Source organism: Odocoileus virginianus, chromosome 2 (assembly GCF_023699985.2).
Source record: "Odocoileus virginianus isolate 20LAN1187 ecotype Illinois chromosome 2, Ovbor_1.2, whole genome shotgun sequence".
Taxonomy (NCBI): domain Eukaryota; kingdom Metazoa; phylum Chordata; class Mammalia; order Artiodactyla; family Cervidae; genus Odocoileus; species Odocoileus virginianus.
Genome location: NC_069675.1, coordinates 9,095,916 through 9,112,230, shown reverse-complemented (window position 1 = coordinate 9,112,230; position 16,315 = coordinate 9,095,916). Strand labels below are relative to the sequence as shown.

The following is a 16,315-nucleotide window of genomic DNA, read 5'->3' as shown; positions in this document are numbered from 1 at the left end:
CCTGATACTGGGAAAGATGAAAGGCCACAGAAGTGGGCAGCAGAGGATGAGATAGTTAGGAGCATCACTGACTCAGTGAACATGAGAGTGAGCACACTCAGATGGTGGAGGACAGGGGAGCCTGGCGTGCCGCGGTCCTTGGGTTCAAAAAGAGTCAGACTTGACTCGGCGGCTGAATGACTGTTGAAGAGAGTTGGCAGTTACTCACAAGCACATGTGTGCTTTCCTGGCAGGGTCTCTGCCTGCGGGAGGAGGCCAAGTCAGAAGTCTTTCTTGCAGTATTTTTCACAGGTGTCAAATGATTTCCTTTCTCTGAAGTTACAACTGGGAATCGATGTTTATTTGTCACGCCCGGAACGGTTCTATCCATCGCTCGGTCCTCTAACCTCCCTTTCCTTTCCCATCCCTCAGAGCCGCCGCCAGCATGATGAGCACCAAGGCCTTCACCCTGGTCCCCGCCATCGAGCGGGAGCAGCTGCTGGGCGACCGGGACCGGGGATCGCTGGAGTGTGTGGAGTGCTGCGGCCGGAACCTCTACGTGGGCACCAGCGACTGCTTCGTGTACCACTTCCTGCTGGAGGAGAAGCCCTCGCCCGGCGGGTCGGCCACGTTCACAGCCACCAGGCAGCTGCACAGACACCTGGGTTTCAAGAAGGCGGTGAGCGAGCTGCGGGCCGCGTCGGCGCTCAGCCGGCTGCTGGTGCTGTGTGACGGCTGCATCAGCCTGGTCCACATGCTGAGCCTGGAGCCCGTGCCCTCGGGCGCCCGCATCAAGGGGGCCACGGCCTTCGCCTTGAACGAGAACCCGGTGAGCGGGGACCCCTTCTGCGTGGAGGTGTGCATCATCTCGGTCAAGCGCAGGACCATCCAGGTCTTCCTGGTGTACGAGGACCGCGTCCAGATTGTCAGGGAGGTGTCCACGCCGGAGCAGCCCCTGGCCGTGGCCGTGGACGGCCACTTCCTGTGCCTGGCCCTCACCACCCAGTACATCATCCTCAACTACAGCACGGGCGTTGCCCAGGACCTGTTCCCGTTCTGCAGCGAGGAGCGGCGGCCCATCGTCAAGAGGATCGGGAGACAGGAGTTCCTCCTGGCGGGCCCTGGGGGACTGGGTGAGCAGGGTGCCCAGGTGCCTCCACTAAGCTTGCCACTCGCTGCCCAGTCTCTCCACCTCTGTCCCTGCATTCATGCTGAGGTTGGAGAGCGAGGTTGTGGTTGTGAAAAGCAGATACTCATGGACTGTGTTTGCCTATGTTGAGGCAAGAGGCAAACAACCGCATGCCCAGTGTTGGCTCAGTTTTCATTAGATCATTTTGTGAGTGTGGGTTTCATGGCACAAAAATAGGCCAGTCATAGCATCACCTATTTTGTGCTAAAGTAGAGCCTGAGGGACTGCTCAAGTGACTCAGTGGTAAAGAACCTGCCTGCCATACAGGAGCCCCAGGAGATGCAGGTTCGATCCCTGGGTCGGGAAGATCCTGGAGAGGGAAGTGGCGACCCGCTCCAGTGTTCTTGCTTGGGAAGTCCCATGGACAGAGGAGCCTGGTGGGCTGCAGGCCTTGGGGTCGCGAAGAGTCGGACACAGCTGAGCACAGTACAAAGTAGAGCCTGAAGATGGCTCCAGAGAGAATTCTTGTAAGGGGATAAGTGCAAAAATAAGAATCTATAAGACTTCCTTATAGGATTTTCTACTGTGTATGGGTTTCCACCTGGTCTGTGTTTATTCTCCATTCTAAAAAGGAGTTGAGGGAGCTCACTTCTAGATATTTTGAAGTGTGGAGGTTCCAAGTCATGTCCCTGATTTTCTCTTATTGACTGCAGTTTCATCCCACCAAAAGCCTCTAGTTTAGTTGCTAGCTTCTTGGAAGGGCTTTCTTTGTTTCCTGTGGCCTTTCTAGTTCTCAGCATCACCTCCTGAGAATCATAGCTGACAGCATCACTGGTGGTCGTAGGCATGGATGACACGTAGTGTCAGGCAGGGCTTTGTTTCCCGCAAATGGGGAATTAGGATGATAGCTTTTCCAAATCAACTGTTTTTTTGTTTGCTTGTTTGTAGATATCCCCACACCTGATTCGGGAGTCAAAAAACCCAGACACCACTTAAGGACTGAAGAACAGAGGCAGTTAGTGCTTTAAGTACAAAGCAGATAAACCATCAGTGAGTGTGGATGTTATCACTGACAAACACTCAGCAGCAGACTGTCTTGAATTGCAAAGTTAGTTGTACCCCTGTATCAGAGAGAACATGGAACCAGAATTACACCTGAACTCTCAGTGGTGGCGGAGGGGGCAGGGTGGGGCAGGTGGTGTGGGACGACACTTACACACGGGACGTCTTGTCCAGCGGCCTGTGTACAGTAGGTGCTCAATAAGTATCTGAATGAATGCGTTCAGTGTGGAGTGAATGTCTAGGGAAAAGCTGGTGCTTAGAGACGCAAACCTGTGGGAGGACTGGATGTGGCAGAAAGCTTGTGAAGCTTCTTAAATTGTGCGGAATTCTCTCTTCGCCATGTTTGAGGACATGAGCAGTGTACACCTTCATGTAGGTGCATGCACACTTTTTTTGGTTTGTTTGTTGGTTTTAATTTATATGGCTATGCTGGGTTTTCATTGCTGCAAAGGCTCTTCTTGCTGCAGTGAGCAAGGGCGGCTCTGTAATTGTAGTTTGCAGGCTTCTCACTGCAGTGGCTTCTCTTGTTGCAGAGCACGTGCTCTAGAGCATGTGGGTTTCGGTAGTTAGAGCTTGTGAGCTTTGTTGCTCCAAGGCACATGGGATCTTCCCAGATTGGGGATGAAACCCTGTCTCTTGCATTGGCAGGTGGATTTTTTTACCACCTGAGTCACCAGGGAAGACCCATGTGCACGTTTTTTAACCTTATGTTTAATTCAGTTCAGCTCAGTCACTCAGTTGTGTCCAACTCTTTGCAACCCCACGGACTGCAGCACACCAGGCATCCCTGTCCATCACCAGCTCCCAGAGCTTGCTCATACTCATGTCCATCGAGTTGGTGATGCCATCCAACCATCTCATCCCCTGTCGTTCTCTTTTCCTCCTGCCTTCAATCTTTCCCAGCATCATGGTCTTTTCCATTGAGTCAGTTCTTCATGTCAGGTGGCCAAAGTATTGGAGCTTCAGCTTCAGCATCAGTCCTTCCAGTGAATATTCAGGACTGATCTCCTTTAGGATGGACTCGTTGGATCTCCTTGTAGCCCAAGGGGCTCTCAAGAGTCTTCTCCAACACCACAGTTCAAAAGCATCAATTCTTTGGCACTCAGCTTTCTTTATAGTCCAGCTCTCACATCCATACATGACCACTGGAAAAACCATAGCCTTGTCTAGACAGACCTTTGTTGGCAAAGTAATGTCTCTGCTTTTTAATATGCTGTCTAGGTTGGTCATAGCTTTTCTTCCAAGGAATAAGCATCTTTTAATTTTATGTTTAATTAGAAGGAGGTGTAAGGTGGACATTCTGGGGAGAGAGGTTCCCTTCATGAGAACAGATATGAGGGTCTTCTGTCCATACAGCCTGGTATATCATCTCTCCCACCCTGAAATGTGATGAAGGAGACAGGTATTCACCTCTGCAGAAAACGGGCAAGCAAACCACAGCTCTCTGAAGCCCCCCGACGCTTCCTGTTTTCCCAGGCATGTTCGCCACAGTGGCTGGGATCTCTCAGCGCGCACCTGTTCGCTGGTCGGAGAATGTGATCGGAGCGGCCGTCTGCTTCCCGTACGTCGTCGCCTTGGATGACGAGTTCATCACCGTGCATAGCATGCTGGATCAGCAGCAGAAGCAGACCCTGCCCTTTAAGGAAGGCCACATCCTCCAGGATTTTGAAGGTACGAGTGTCCACTGAATTTTCAAGTGTTTTGTGATGGTATTTCTTCACTAAAGGCTATAAGGAACCCCTCTAAATGCTATAAGGGAACATGGCCTCTTGCCGAGCACAGAAAATCCATAGGCAACGTGTGATACAGTCTTTGAGCTTCAGGGGCACGGAGATTAAAGGGAAATGGGCATTTAAATAAATAGCTACAGCATTTGAGAGCTTGACAGCAACAGATAAGGCCAGCTAGGAGAACAGAGTAGGAAGTAGTTCTTAACCATACCAGGGAGGGCCTCTTGCAGGAGGTGGCATTTGAGCCAAACTTTTGAGGATGAGCTGGATTCAGCCAAGCATGTATGGTATGAAAGAACCTTTAGGCAGACAGAAAGGCACATGTGAGTCTGCACAGGAGGGAACCCCAGGTTCCAGATCATGTAGGTCATTCAGCGTGACTGTGGTGCCCAGTATGTGAGGAGGGCCAGCAGGGGATGAGGCCTCAGCACATCAGGGCAGCCAGGGAGCGAACCACATGAAGGATCTATTGTGGCTCAGTGGTAAAGAAACTGCCTGCCAAGCAGGAGATGCGGCTTCCATCCCTGGGTCTGGAAGATCCCCTGGAGAAGGAAATGGCAACCCACTCCAGTATTCTTGCCAGGGAAAGCCCATAGACAGAGGAACCCAGTGGGCTGTAGTCCATGGGGTCTCAGAAGGGTCATACATGACTTAGCAACTAAATAACAAGAACAATTTTATCATGAGCAGCTTCACATGTACTGAAAAGTTGAAGGAGAAACAAAGTGACTTCCCGTCCCCTGCTCACCTGGATTTGGTGCTGGTTCACATTCAGCTGAGCCGCCTGGAAGTATGTAGAGGAGATCGTGACAGTGAATCCAGAACCCTCCAGCAGGCATTTTCCACATAACCCCAGAGCCCTTTCCACACCTCGGACATGCACTCTCAGCGCTGCCCCTGGCCAAGTTTCCCAGTTCCCTAAGAACGCCGCTCGTGATGTTGTCCTGAAGCCAAGAGCTCATGTATATTGTGCATTCATTCTCTCTGACCCCAGGGCTCCCCACTCACTGCCCTTCCTGTGTTAGGTGCTAGGGGCACAGCCTGCTGAGACTTGTCATCCCACACGAGCGTGTCAGCACTCAGCTCGCGCTCCAGCACACGCGCGCGGGAGAGCTTATTCACGACAGTGTTACGCGCTCTGTGGGCTGAGGGTGGGGGCAGCCATGGGGGTCACTGGCACAGGGAGGCTGCTGACGTAACTGCCCCAGGCGGGAACGCGGGAAGCCTCCTGAAAGGAGGCCCCAACGCGGAGTAGGGGCCAGATCTGGCAAGTGTGGGGGGATGGTGCTGGTTGGCATGGAGACAGAGGACGCAGAGAAGACCGCCAGGCAGGGAGCCCAGGAAGAGGGGTGCAGGGGCATCCGGCGGGAGAGACCAGGTGGTGGGCCTGGGTGAAGGTGATGGGTCCCAAGGAACGGGAAGCAGAGGGAGCAGGAAGATGTGGCTGACCCTGAACAACCTTCAGACAGAAAGACAAGGCCATTCCACTGCTTCCTGGGAACAGGCATTAATTTAGTTTGAAACGCATCTCCAGAGAGAGCAGAACTCGCTCTCAATGCTTGGCAGGAGGAGTTCTCTTGGGCGCAGGCCTGACTCTCCTTTGGGTTGCGCAGGACCTCATGGTGCCGAGGGTCAGGGTCTCTCGTGGGAGGGAGGAGGTAACCCGGGACTCGGTGATCTGGGATAGTGGGCAAGTGCGAGATGTTAGCTTATGGTTCAGAATGGCACCTTGTAATCTTAGTTTCTTATAAACTGACTAACCTGGAGAGAAAAGAGTTTTAAACAGCTTTATCTGAAAAAGTGAAAGTGTTAGTTGCTCAGTCACATCCAACACTTTTGTGACCCATGCACTGTAGCCCACCAGACTCCTCTATCCATGGGATTTGCCAGACAAGGACACTGGCATGGGTTGCCATGACCTCCTCCCAGGGAATCTTTCAGACTGAGGGGTCAAACCCAGGTCTCCCGCTTTGCACGTCTTTTCCATCTGAGCCACCAGGGACGCCCCAGCTTTATATGAGGAGTAGCATAATTCTTATTGCTCATTTTCCGTGATGGAGCTGTATAGCTTCATATGGATCTATTCAACTGGCTTTAAATTTATCAGCATCGTAGAATGAAAAAAGGCAAAGCATCTTTATGTCTTAAACTTCATAAATGTAGTGTTAAGAGTTTGCCTTTTTCTTATGATGGAAAGGAGATAGGAGAAGCATTAATTTCTGATTGCTGTGGCAATTCTGTGTTGGGAGAACTGTGATGACATTGTTCAGACGTCAGCTCGTGCTCCAGTGCGGTGAAAGCGGGGTGTTTTCTTGCCAGAACAATGTCCATTTGCCCTCCAACAGTGTTCCATTTCTTCCCAGGAAGAGTGATCGTTGCCACCACTAAAGGTGTTTACATCTTGGTTCCACTACCTCTGGAAAAACAAATACAGGACCTGTTAGCCAGCCGCCGAGTGGAGGAGGCTCTGGTTCTCGCGAAAGGCGCCCGGAGGAACATCCCGAAGGAAAAATTTCAGGTTTGTAGTCAGCGAGCCGTTAAGAAGCGTGCCTCCAAGTTGCCGATTAGAAAATGTTAGGATCTAAGGGCACCAGGCCCTGCAGACCGCTTCGTGTCTGTCATTCAAGTTTCTCTGTGCATCCACATCATACAGATAAGGATGCAGGCTGCAGGAGGGGGTCACGATGCTGGCAGAGGCCAAGTCGGGATTTGAGCATTTGACATGATTCCCATGCTTAATATACCACATTGTATTTCCAATCATGTTCTTCCAGAGTAGACTAAGGGTACTGTGATTACAAACGAAAAGATCCTCAGCGTAATTTGTTTCCCAATGTAGAATTTATATTTGTTGGGATGGGGTTGAATTTTTTAAGTTTCTATTATCTGTAGGAAAAGCTTTGTGAACCATACTCATAAATTGTCTAGTACTGCCAGAATCCATCTAATTAATTCCCTTAGGAGAAAGCCTGTAATGCATTTAAGAAATGCTAGCTTTAATATCATTGGTATGATCAATATAGTTGATGAAACAATCGTGAATTATTCTCACATCTGAAGAAATCAGGTTTCCTAAAATTTGCTTCTTAATTGGTTGCAAGGTGAGTTCAGGTCACTTTATGTATTTGAGAATCATAAAGTGTAATATTGGTGCATGCACGCTTCTTACAAACATCTAAGTCACTCATGAAAGATTCTCATGAAGTCAGAGTGATCCCCCTCTTGTTACCTGCTGGCCAGATTTTCAGGACTATATGGTTTGTGGGATGAAGCTGTGCTTTCTGGCCTCCTTGGCTTTTTGCTGCAGAAGGTAGACTAAAGGTGGAAAAAGTCAGAACCTGTCATTTATGGTCACAGGATAAATATTGATAAACTTTTCATCTTTATTCCGTATTTTAAAAAATTTTATTGAAGTATGATTGATTTACAGTGTTGTGTTAATTACTGTTGACAGCAGAGTGACTCAGTTATATATACATTCTTATTCATATTCTTTTCCGTTATTGTTATTGCGGGATGTTGACTAGAGTTCCTAGGTTGTGCTAGTGGTAAAGAACCTGCCCGTCAATGCAGAAGACATAAGAGGTGTGGGTTCGATTCCTGGGTCTGGAAGATCCCCTGGAGAAGGAAATGGCAACCCACTCCAATATTCTTGACTAGAGAATCCCACGGACAGAGAGGAGCCTGGTGGGCTACCGTCCATGCGGTCGCAAAGACTTGGACACAACTGAGTGATTTAGCATACATGCACCCTGTGCTGTGCAGTAGGACCTTGTTTATCTGTCCTGTGTGCTGGCATCTGCTAATCCCAAACTCCCAATCCTCCCCTCACCCCAGCCCTGCTCCTCACCTTATTCCAGTGAGATAATCTGCGAACTTTCAGCAGGGGGCAGCAAAGCACAAAGAAGAAAGCTGTCAGTTCAGGGCGTGTTTCTGAGCTGAGAGCACCTATTTCTGCCTCGTGCATCGCGTTGTTTCCTTGTTCGCCGCATCCTGGTGGGAAGGCCAGTGGGGCTCTAGCGGCCTCTGCTCTCAGCTCCTCTCCCCCGGCAGTGGCCTCAGGGGCTCTGGGGTGTCTGGAAGGGCACATATCAGGGATCCCCTCTTGGACACACCCAGGGACACACCTCAATGTGTCGCATTTTCTTAAAGAGGCTTCCCGTGTTCTTGAATTTTTGCTCCCCTCTTATTTTCCCACGAGTAGCCAAACAGTGGGCACTGGCTAGTGTTGGCCCTTATCCTGCCCTCCTGTGTGATGTCCCTGTTGGGGTGTGTCCATCTGGCACACCCCTGTTTCCCCCCATGTTGTTTTAGACTCCTATTTGGGCCCAGGAGATGCAGCCTCAGTGACCTTGAACTTGTCCCTGGTTCTCCTGCCTACATGACCACTGGGAACCCTCCTCCGTTTTGCTGGAATTGTGTTCACAGCCCCTTCCTGCCTGTTTGCAGCCCATCCTCCACGCCACCGCTGAAGGAGCTTTCTGGCATGTCCACCCTTTTGCCATAGATCCTACAGTGGGCACCTCCTGGCCAGAGTCAGGTCCACCTCACATGGCCTTGGTGACTGCACCCTGCCCACATCCCCAGCCTCTCCCACCGCCTCTGTTCCCCTGTGACCTGGCCTGAGCCATCTGCCACCTGTGTGCTGGGCAGGCACCCCAGAAGCATCCTGAGAACAGGTCAGAAGTAACCAGCGTCACCGACCAAAGACAAGGGGGTCCTGGGGCAGACAGCTGCTGCTGGGCGCCCCTGGGGAGTCTGGGCTGGCCTCCCACCCCTGCCCCATTGCTTTCTTCCCTTGTTATTTGTGCTGGGTTTTGTCAGTGGAGAGAACATTCATCATCCAGCAAATACAGGGTTTTTTTGCTTTTTAGATTTTTTTTTAACATGGGCCATTTAAGAAATCTTTATTGAATTTGTTACAGTATTGTTTCTGTTTTTTGGCTGCAAAGCTTGTGGGATCTTAGTTCCCCAACCAGGGATCGAACCCACACCCCTTGCCTTGGAAGGCGAAGTCTTAACCACTGGACCACCAGGGAAGTTCCCTAAAATATGGTTTCTATACTGTGCTTACATGTCTCTTCTGTGAATCTGCCCCATCCTTCCAGGCAGCACTGACTCCTCTGAGCTCCCATGGTTATCCCTGTTAACCTATAACACACAGCCTTTTACTCCCCAGCTCCAGCTCACTCCTCCCCGGGTCCTGGGCAGACACTCGCCTCCATTTCCCTCAGCTCCTGCTTGCGCCTGGGGCTGAACAACGAGGAATGAGTAACGAGTGATTCAGAGCTTTGAACTGGTCTTCAAACAGCTAGGCTCTGTGGATCCAGGAGCAGAAGAGTTTTTGTTTAAAATAGAACCATGAGAGGAAAAGAAGACAGTATTGACAAAAGAGTTCAGAGATAACGTCTCATTCATATTAATATGTTTTGACTGTGACTCTTACAAGGATTAGATATGTTACTTATTTTAACTTTAGGAGGCTTGCAACCAAATGCCAGACCCTGGGCTCAGGAAAACCAGAAAGTGGGGCGGGAAAGAAACCAGAAGTTGAGGGGACTGGCTTTTCACAGTTCACCTTTCTCTCCATTAAAGCTAGTGTTGGTTTTGCTTCACTGAGTTCTGAACTAGGGAGGGATTTATGGAGAAGTTTAACTGTGGGACTCGGATTAAAGGAATATTCCTTCCAGAGATCCAAAAGGTGAGAAGGCTTAGGTCTTTAAGAAGCCAAGCTTAAATTATATTAAGGTTTGGGACGCTGTAAAGAAAGAGGCAGTAAGGGGATATTTACAGACATGGGTGTGTGTCTTACAGAAAGCTTGCTTGATGTGTATCATGTAGTATGGATAGTGTTGTATTTAAGCTTGAGCTTTGATACCTGTTTTTTTTTTCCTATTTCATCTAAAACTATTTCACTATGTATCTTCAAAAGACAAGAGAGTCCCCCTTTGAAATGTAAGCATCACATATATCTCTGAAATAAACACTGATTCCTTCCTGGGTTGGGGTGTCCCATCTGCCCAAGAGTCCCCAGTTGTCCTGTAAATGTTTGCATCTTGCATCCTTTTTATCCTGGAGGGAAATCCCGCTAGGGCTGCACCGAAAGATTTCTGTTTCAGAGTCATGGGGCCCAGTTCTCCGAGCTGGTCTGCCAGCTACTCTTTCCTGTAGATACTTAGGTTCCTTCATTTCATTTGACTTTTGCTTTATAAAGATTGCTTTATTGATTTAGTTTTGGCCGTGCTGCGCCTTTGTTGCTGTGCATGGGCTCTCTCTTGTTCCGCCAAGCAGGGGATACTCTCTAGCTGGGATGTGCAGGCTTCCCATTGCAGTGGTTTCTCTCGTTGTGGAGCGCTGGCTCCAGGCGTGCGGGCTTCAGTAGTTGTGGTTCCCTGGCTTCTGAGCTCAAGCTCAGTAGCTGTGGCACATGGACTTCGTTGCTTCGCAGCATGTGGGGTCTTAGCTCCCTGACCAGGGATCCAACCACGTCCCCTGCATGGCAAGGCGGCTTCTTAACCACTAGACCACTAGGGGAGTCCTCAAAGTGGAGTTTCATAAAAAGTGATCGGGTCAGCAGGTGATTTCAAAACAGCAGGTGCTATGCCAGGGTGTGAGGATGCTAAGATGAATAATGGAGTGGCTTCAAGGAATTGATAGCTTCTTGAGCAGCAGAGTGTTCTGGAAAGGGGAGGGATCTAAACGTGATTAGAGTCTTCAGTTGTGAGGCGGTGCAGGTGTGAGCTGAGGTGCTGGAGCCAGTGAGGACATAGCAGAGATGGCTCCACAAAGCCTTTCAGACAAAGGTGGACAGAGCTCACAGCTGATCAGCCGGGCAGTGATGGGGTCGGAGTGGAATTGAAGACACCACAGGGCATCTTATTTTTTTTTTCTTTCTTTTGAATTTTTGATTTTGTACTGGAGAATAGCCGATGAATAACATTGTGATAGTTTCAGGTGAACGAGGAAGGGACTCAGCCACACATATACATGTATTGGTTCACCATAGGGCATCTTCCCTGAGTGTGCTACTATTTCTGAAAGTTTCCAGAATGAGGGGCTCCACGGTCCAGGAAATCTGGGCAGGACCAGATAAGACAAAGATAGATGGTGCTTGTACTACAAGAATCCTCAGACTGTGACTTGTGGGCGTGGCTGTGCGTCCCCAGTGGGGGAGGGGACGGAAGACACAGCATCTCCCCAGCTTCAGCAGGAAAGCCTGCTTATTGATCTATCGTTAAATGAGATGGACCCCGTGCTCTAAGGGACGCTCCAAAATGCCGCTGTGCAGAGAGTTCTGCAAGAGTGAAGAGGGGTGGGCAGCTTCTAGGCTGCCAGGAACACTGGCCTTGTTGACATCTGCCTGAGCACTCGAGGTGGCAGCAACAAGAAAGCCAGGGAGGGTGGGAGGAGGAATACGGACCAGTGGGAAAAAGTGAAAATGTTCATCGCTCAGTTGTGTCTGACTCTTTGCGACCCCGTGGACTGTAGCCTGCCAGGCTACTCTGACCGTGGGATTCTCCAGCAAGAACACTGGAGTGGGTTGCCATTTCCTTCTCCAGGGGATCCTCCTGACTCAGGGATCGAACCCTGAGTCTGCAGGTGGACGCCTTACCACAGAGCCGTCAGGGAAGCCCAGGGGTGTTAGTGACTCTGTGATACAGACCAGGATGGATGGGAGATCAGGAGGAGCAGTGATTATTCAGAGAGCAGCTTGATCTCGGGAACAAGGGGTGGATCGACATGTGTGTGTGTATACTAACGTGTTGAGAGTAGTTGCGTGTGAGCCTTGTCTCTTCCTTACCATGGAACTTCAGGATTCCCTGTAATAGTTAACGTGTAGCCTGGGTTGTGACCAGGACCTCAGTTTCCCTCCCTTGGTGAGTGATTCCAGCTGGTCTGAGCGACGACGCCTGTGTCCCCTGCAGGTCATGTACCGGCGGATCCTGCTGCAGGCGGGCTTCATACAGTTTGCACAGCTCCAGTTCCTGGAGGCTAAAGAACTCTTCAGGTAACTCGAGGTGTCGGCAGCAAGCCCTCCTGTGTCCCTGCGGCTGGGCCTCGGTCGTCACTGGGGTGCTGTGACGGAGAGTCGTGCAGGCGCAGTGCTCCGGGGGGAGTGGGGAGGCCCCCGCCCCTGTGCTCAGCCCTAGGCCCCTGCCCCCCGTAGCCCAGGGGTCACTGCCGTGGGTCTTGAGGGTGGAGCTGATGAGAGGCATACAGAGTGGTCCTTGGAGAGAGGAGAAGGCAGTTGTAAAGAGCACCTGTGATGAACTGTGGATTCCCTGAGGGCTTGGCTTCCCTTTGCTCCAGAGATTTTAACTAACTAAAGGCTGTGAGTCTAGAGAGAGAGCATGTGGGTTTATGAGAACTGTTCTTGTTCTAGAGACACTGTGAACCATGTGCTCCTGACTCAGTGGCTTAGGAATCCATGGGCCTTTCTGTATTTCATGAATCCTGCACACGGGGGCCCCCTCCCACCACCCCCACTCCCTACATAGCCCAGCAGCCCTTCTTCTGGTGGGGGTTGGGCAAAGGGGGTGGTCAGGTGTGTGCTCTAGGGTCAGCAGCTGTTTCCGCACTCATGCAGAAGATCAAATTGCACCCCACTATGATAGCTCTTAAACGTCCCACGAACGTGTGGTCTGCAGAGTAAATTTTCTAAACGTCCAAGCAGAACAGACCGTGCACTTCGAAGCCGTGAAGGAGGAGGTGTGCACAGAGCCTCCTAATCCGCCTTTGATCAGAGGTGCACTGCCATTGCTGTTCCTTCCTGCCCGGGTTTGCAGGGGCCATGGCCCCCTCAGCCCGGGGGGGTGTGATGTCCTCGGCGGCCGAGCCCCCTCTTCCATCGTGGGGCCCGAGGCTGGCGGAGCGTGGTGCTGGGCTCTTGCATCCTCCCGTCTCTCCGCTTCACACATTCCATCCCTGTGATTGCAGGAGCGGCCAGCTCGACGTGCGGGAGCTCATCTCCCTGTACCCGCTCCTGCTGCCCACGTCCTCCTCGTTCACCCGCTCCCACCCACCCCTGCACGAGTTCGCAGACCTCAACCAGCTGACACAGGGTGACCAGGACAAGGTGGCCAAATGCAAGCGCTTCCTCATGAGTTACCTGAACGAGGTCCGCAGCACGGAGGTGGCCAACGGCTACAAAGAGGACATCGACACGGCCCTGCTCAAGCTGTACGCCGAGGCCGACCACGACAGCCTGCTGGACCTGCTGGTCACCGAGAACTTTTGTCTGCTGCCCGACAGCGCCGCCTGGCTGGAGAAGCACAAAAAGTGAGTGTCTTTCCATCCCCACCCCAGACGCTCCCCAGAGGCTCCCCGCCTGGCCCGTCCCCACCCCCACCCTCGCATGCTGTTGTGCTGCTGAGGAACCAGAGGGACTTCTGAGTCCCACACCTTCCTCCAGGGACCACCTGTCACCCTTGGGTTCATCAGCCCCATCACGGCCTGCAGACCAACCAAAGGGGTCTCAGAGACCACTCAGCTCTCATGTCAGTCATTCAGATGGGTCAAATTCTTGGCAACCCCATGGACTGTAGCCCAGCAGGCTTCTCTGTCCATGGGATTCCCAGGCAAGCATACTGGAGTGGGTTGCCATTTCCTTCTCCAGGGGATCTTCCGGACCCAGGGACTGAACCTGCGTCTCCTGCATTGCAGGCAGATTCTTCCCCGTCTGGGCCACCAGGAAGCCCTCCACACTTACCCTTAATGACAGAACATGCAGTCATGGGCCTTGTGGGTCCGTGCACTGTCCAGTCTCCTCCGCGTTCCTTCTCCATGGGATGGGCCTGTGCTAGCTGCCACACGTGTGTTGGTCAAATGATAGCTCACTTCAGCCACTGATGACCAGATTGAATGGAGAGGTGGATACCTGGATAAGTAGATAGAAAGGCAGGCTTCCTGATCCTGTGGACAAAAGGGATCAAACTCTGCCTTCATTACAGGCATGAGCTGGTCGGCGCCCATCCCCTTGCCAACCGACTGCTGGGTATCGTGGGGGCCTGTCTGCAGTGATGACCCGACTAGACCAGCTTCATCCTGGGGGCAGTGGTCTAAGCCTTCTGGGCCTGGGCTGGGGGTTTCTTTAAAAATGAGGGGTGTTGGGTGCTCCCTGTAAAATTCTCGGTCTGTGACCTTTGTTAAGCATGTGACGTGGCAGAGGTGCTGGTCAAATCCTGAGGGGACAGGTGCTCACAACCCAAACCCTGTTCAGATGCAGGATGTCACAGCCAGTGACTGGCCTCCACGCAGGCAGTGTCTTCTTCAGCCGCTTCCCTGAATTTCCAGAATGCACTGTGGAGCAGAATGATTTATGAAGGAACCAGACAATGCCCTGACCTCCGGTGGCAGCAACGCTGCGACTTGGGGCGGGAGGGTCCGGCGAGTCAGTGTAGCTCTCTAAAAGCTTCCTAGAGAAGAGAAAGGTTCTAGGGGATAGTTCAGTGTCTTTGTTCTTTGAGGGGAGAAGTCTGACAGTCCCTGGGGCAGCTTGCCAGGAGAGGAGGGGGACCAGGAGGGGACACCCTTAAGAGCTGGGGAGGTGGGAACAGCTCACGATCCAGGCAGTTCTGTGTTATTCTGGTTCTGTCCACTTAGAAACGAGAACACAAGGGCCACCGAGGGTGACCTGCTTGCTCAAGGTCATACAGTCCATGAGTGATGAAACCTGGCTTGAAACTCAGGGCCCAGGACTCTGGGTGCTGCCCCAGCCCCTGCCACCCCGCCTCTCCCTGACCTCCTGTTCACTGCCATGCCTGCATGCTCTTGGCCTTTCTTGCTGTTCAGAATCCTCCCTTCCAGAAGAGCTCACACAGCCTCCCTTCCAAATAGTCTTCATTCCCTGTGATGATTTTAATGGTGACCTGAAGAGATGGGAAATCATACTAGTGTTGGAAGTAAATTGTAAAGCAATTCCAAATGCCAGTTTCCATTGTATAACTGTAGTTTTTTTACTTTTCAGCTTATCTTAGATTTGAATATGGTCCTTTTGGGAAGTTGATAAGGAATACATTTTCATATGATAAGTAAATAAACAGAGATGGGGGTCTTTTTGCTGCTTGAAATGTGTTGTTGATCTGAGTTGAGCAGAACATGTGGGGCTGGGGAGAGGGCTGGGGGCATCGCTGTAGGGGTGCCGCCTCCAGCCTGTGGCCAGGAGAGGGTGCACTGACCCGGTGCTTTCTTTCAGGTACTTTGCTCTGGGCCTGCTCTATCATTACAACCACCAAGATGCTGCTGCAGTTCAGGTGAGTTCAGAGACTTCTAAGTTCTAAGGCTTCTAACGTTGTTGTAAAACCACGTTTAACTCTGAGTTACTTGAAAAAAGAAATCACAGACTGATAGAGACCACTCTTGCCTGATCACAGCCCTTTTTACAGAACAAAAGTGACACCGTTTTAGAAAGTGAATTCCCTGAGAAACACTGGCCAGGGATTTTCTTTTCTTTGCCTTTCCGTCTGTTAAGATTGAGTTTTTTTAAAATGTGAGAAAAATAGGATTTCATGCTGAGCCACAAGGTCTGCAATAACACTGCCTTATGAGAAATTAAGACTGTGAGTAGTAGTTTGTAATTCCTACCGTTAATGACAGCAAGTTTTCACAGGCAGCTGAGTTATCTGTCATCTGTGACAAAACTAAAGCTGATTAAGGCCAGTCGCTTGCCCGTGGGACCCCACTGGTCAGGGGGGAGCTGGGGTCTGAGCCAGTGCTCGGGGCCCTGGCAGGGGCTCTGTGCTTGAATGTCTTGGCCTGTCTCTTGCATCTTTTGTGAGTGGCTGGGAACACCAGCAGTGCTCACAAACTCACCAAACATACCTGGTTGCTTTGACAAACTACCATGATAATGTGATTGTGGAACAGGTTTGAAGAAAAAAATTTCCCATGAACATGTACCCCCATGGCTAAGAGCAGATTTGGGGGTCTAAGATAGCATTGTCATTTTTTTAAACACCAAGTTGTAAGAATTATAGTTTGCTTTAAATGTATTAATAGTGTTAGCAGAGCTACATAGAGAGGAATTTACAAAATTGAAATAATTAGGAATAAATCTCCATCTATGGCAGAATTTTTTTAATTACACATTTTAATGATTGTGTGAATAGTTAGGTTTGGGGAATTGACATTAGTGTCAGAATTGCAACGTTTACACTGCCCACCTGTTTCTTGGGCTTCTTGCTGGGGGTGTGGTTCAAAGGTCAGTGTGGACAGGTGGGTGAGGTCTGCGGCCCAGGGATGATGCAAGACAGGCTCCCAGGCTGTGCACATCTCTTCCACCCCTCGTGATGCCAATTAATTCTGTGTCTCAAAGTAAGATTCCATTTACACGGCAGGGAAGTGTCTGAGTGAAATAGCAAAGCAAATATCCTTTATTATGAGGATCTGCCCTGGGCCCCGTGCCCATGGGAGTGGG

At 50.9% G+C, this 16,315-nt stretch overlaps 1 protein-coding gene across 2 annotated transcripts in view; it reads left to right on the top strand.

Moving 5' to 3' along the window:
• TGFBRAP1 (transforming growth factor beta receptor associated protein 1) overlaps positions 1–16,315 on the top strand; it is a 36,014-nt gene that overhangs the window by 11,127 nt on the left and 8,572 nt on the right. For both annotated transcript variants that reach the window (XM_070475734.1, XM_070475728.1), the window contains exons 2-7: positions 412–1,112; positions 3,647–3,841; positions 6,264–6,418; positions 11,826–11,908; positions 12,838–13,179; positions 15,095–15,152. In XM_070475734.1, the coding sequence (XP_070331835.1) occupies positions 425–1,112; positions 3,647–3,841; positions 6,264–6,418; positions 11,826–11,908; positions 12,838–13,179; positions 15,095–15,152 (1,521 nt within the window). In that variant the 5' untranslated portion in view covers positions 412–424. The remainder of the gene's footprint in view (positions 1–411; positions 1,113–3,646; positions 3,842–6,263; positions 6,419–11,825; positions 11,909–12,837; positions 13,180–15,094; positions 15,153–16,315) is intronic.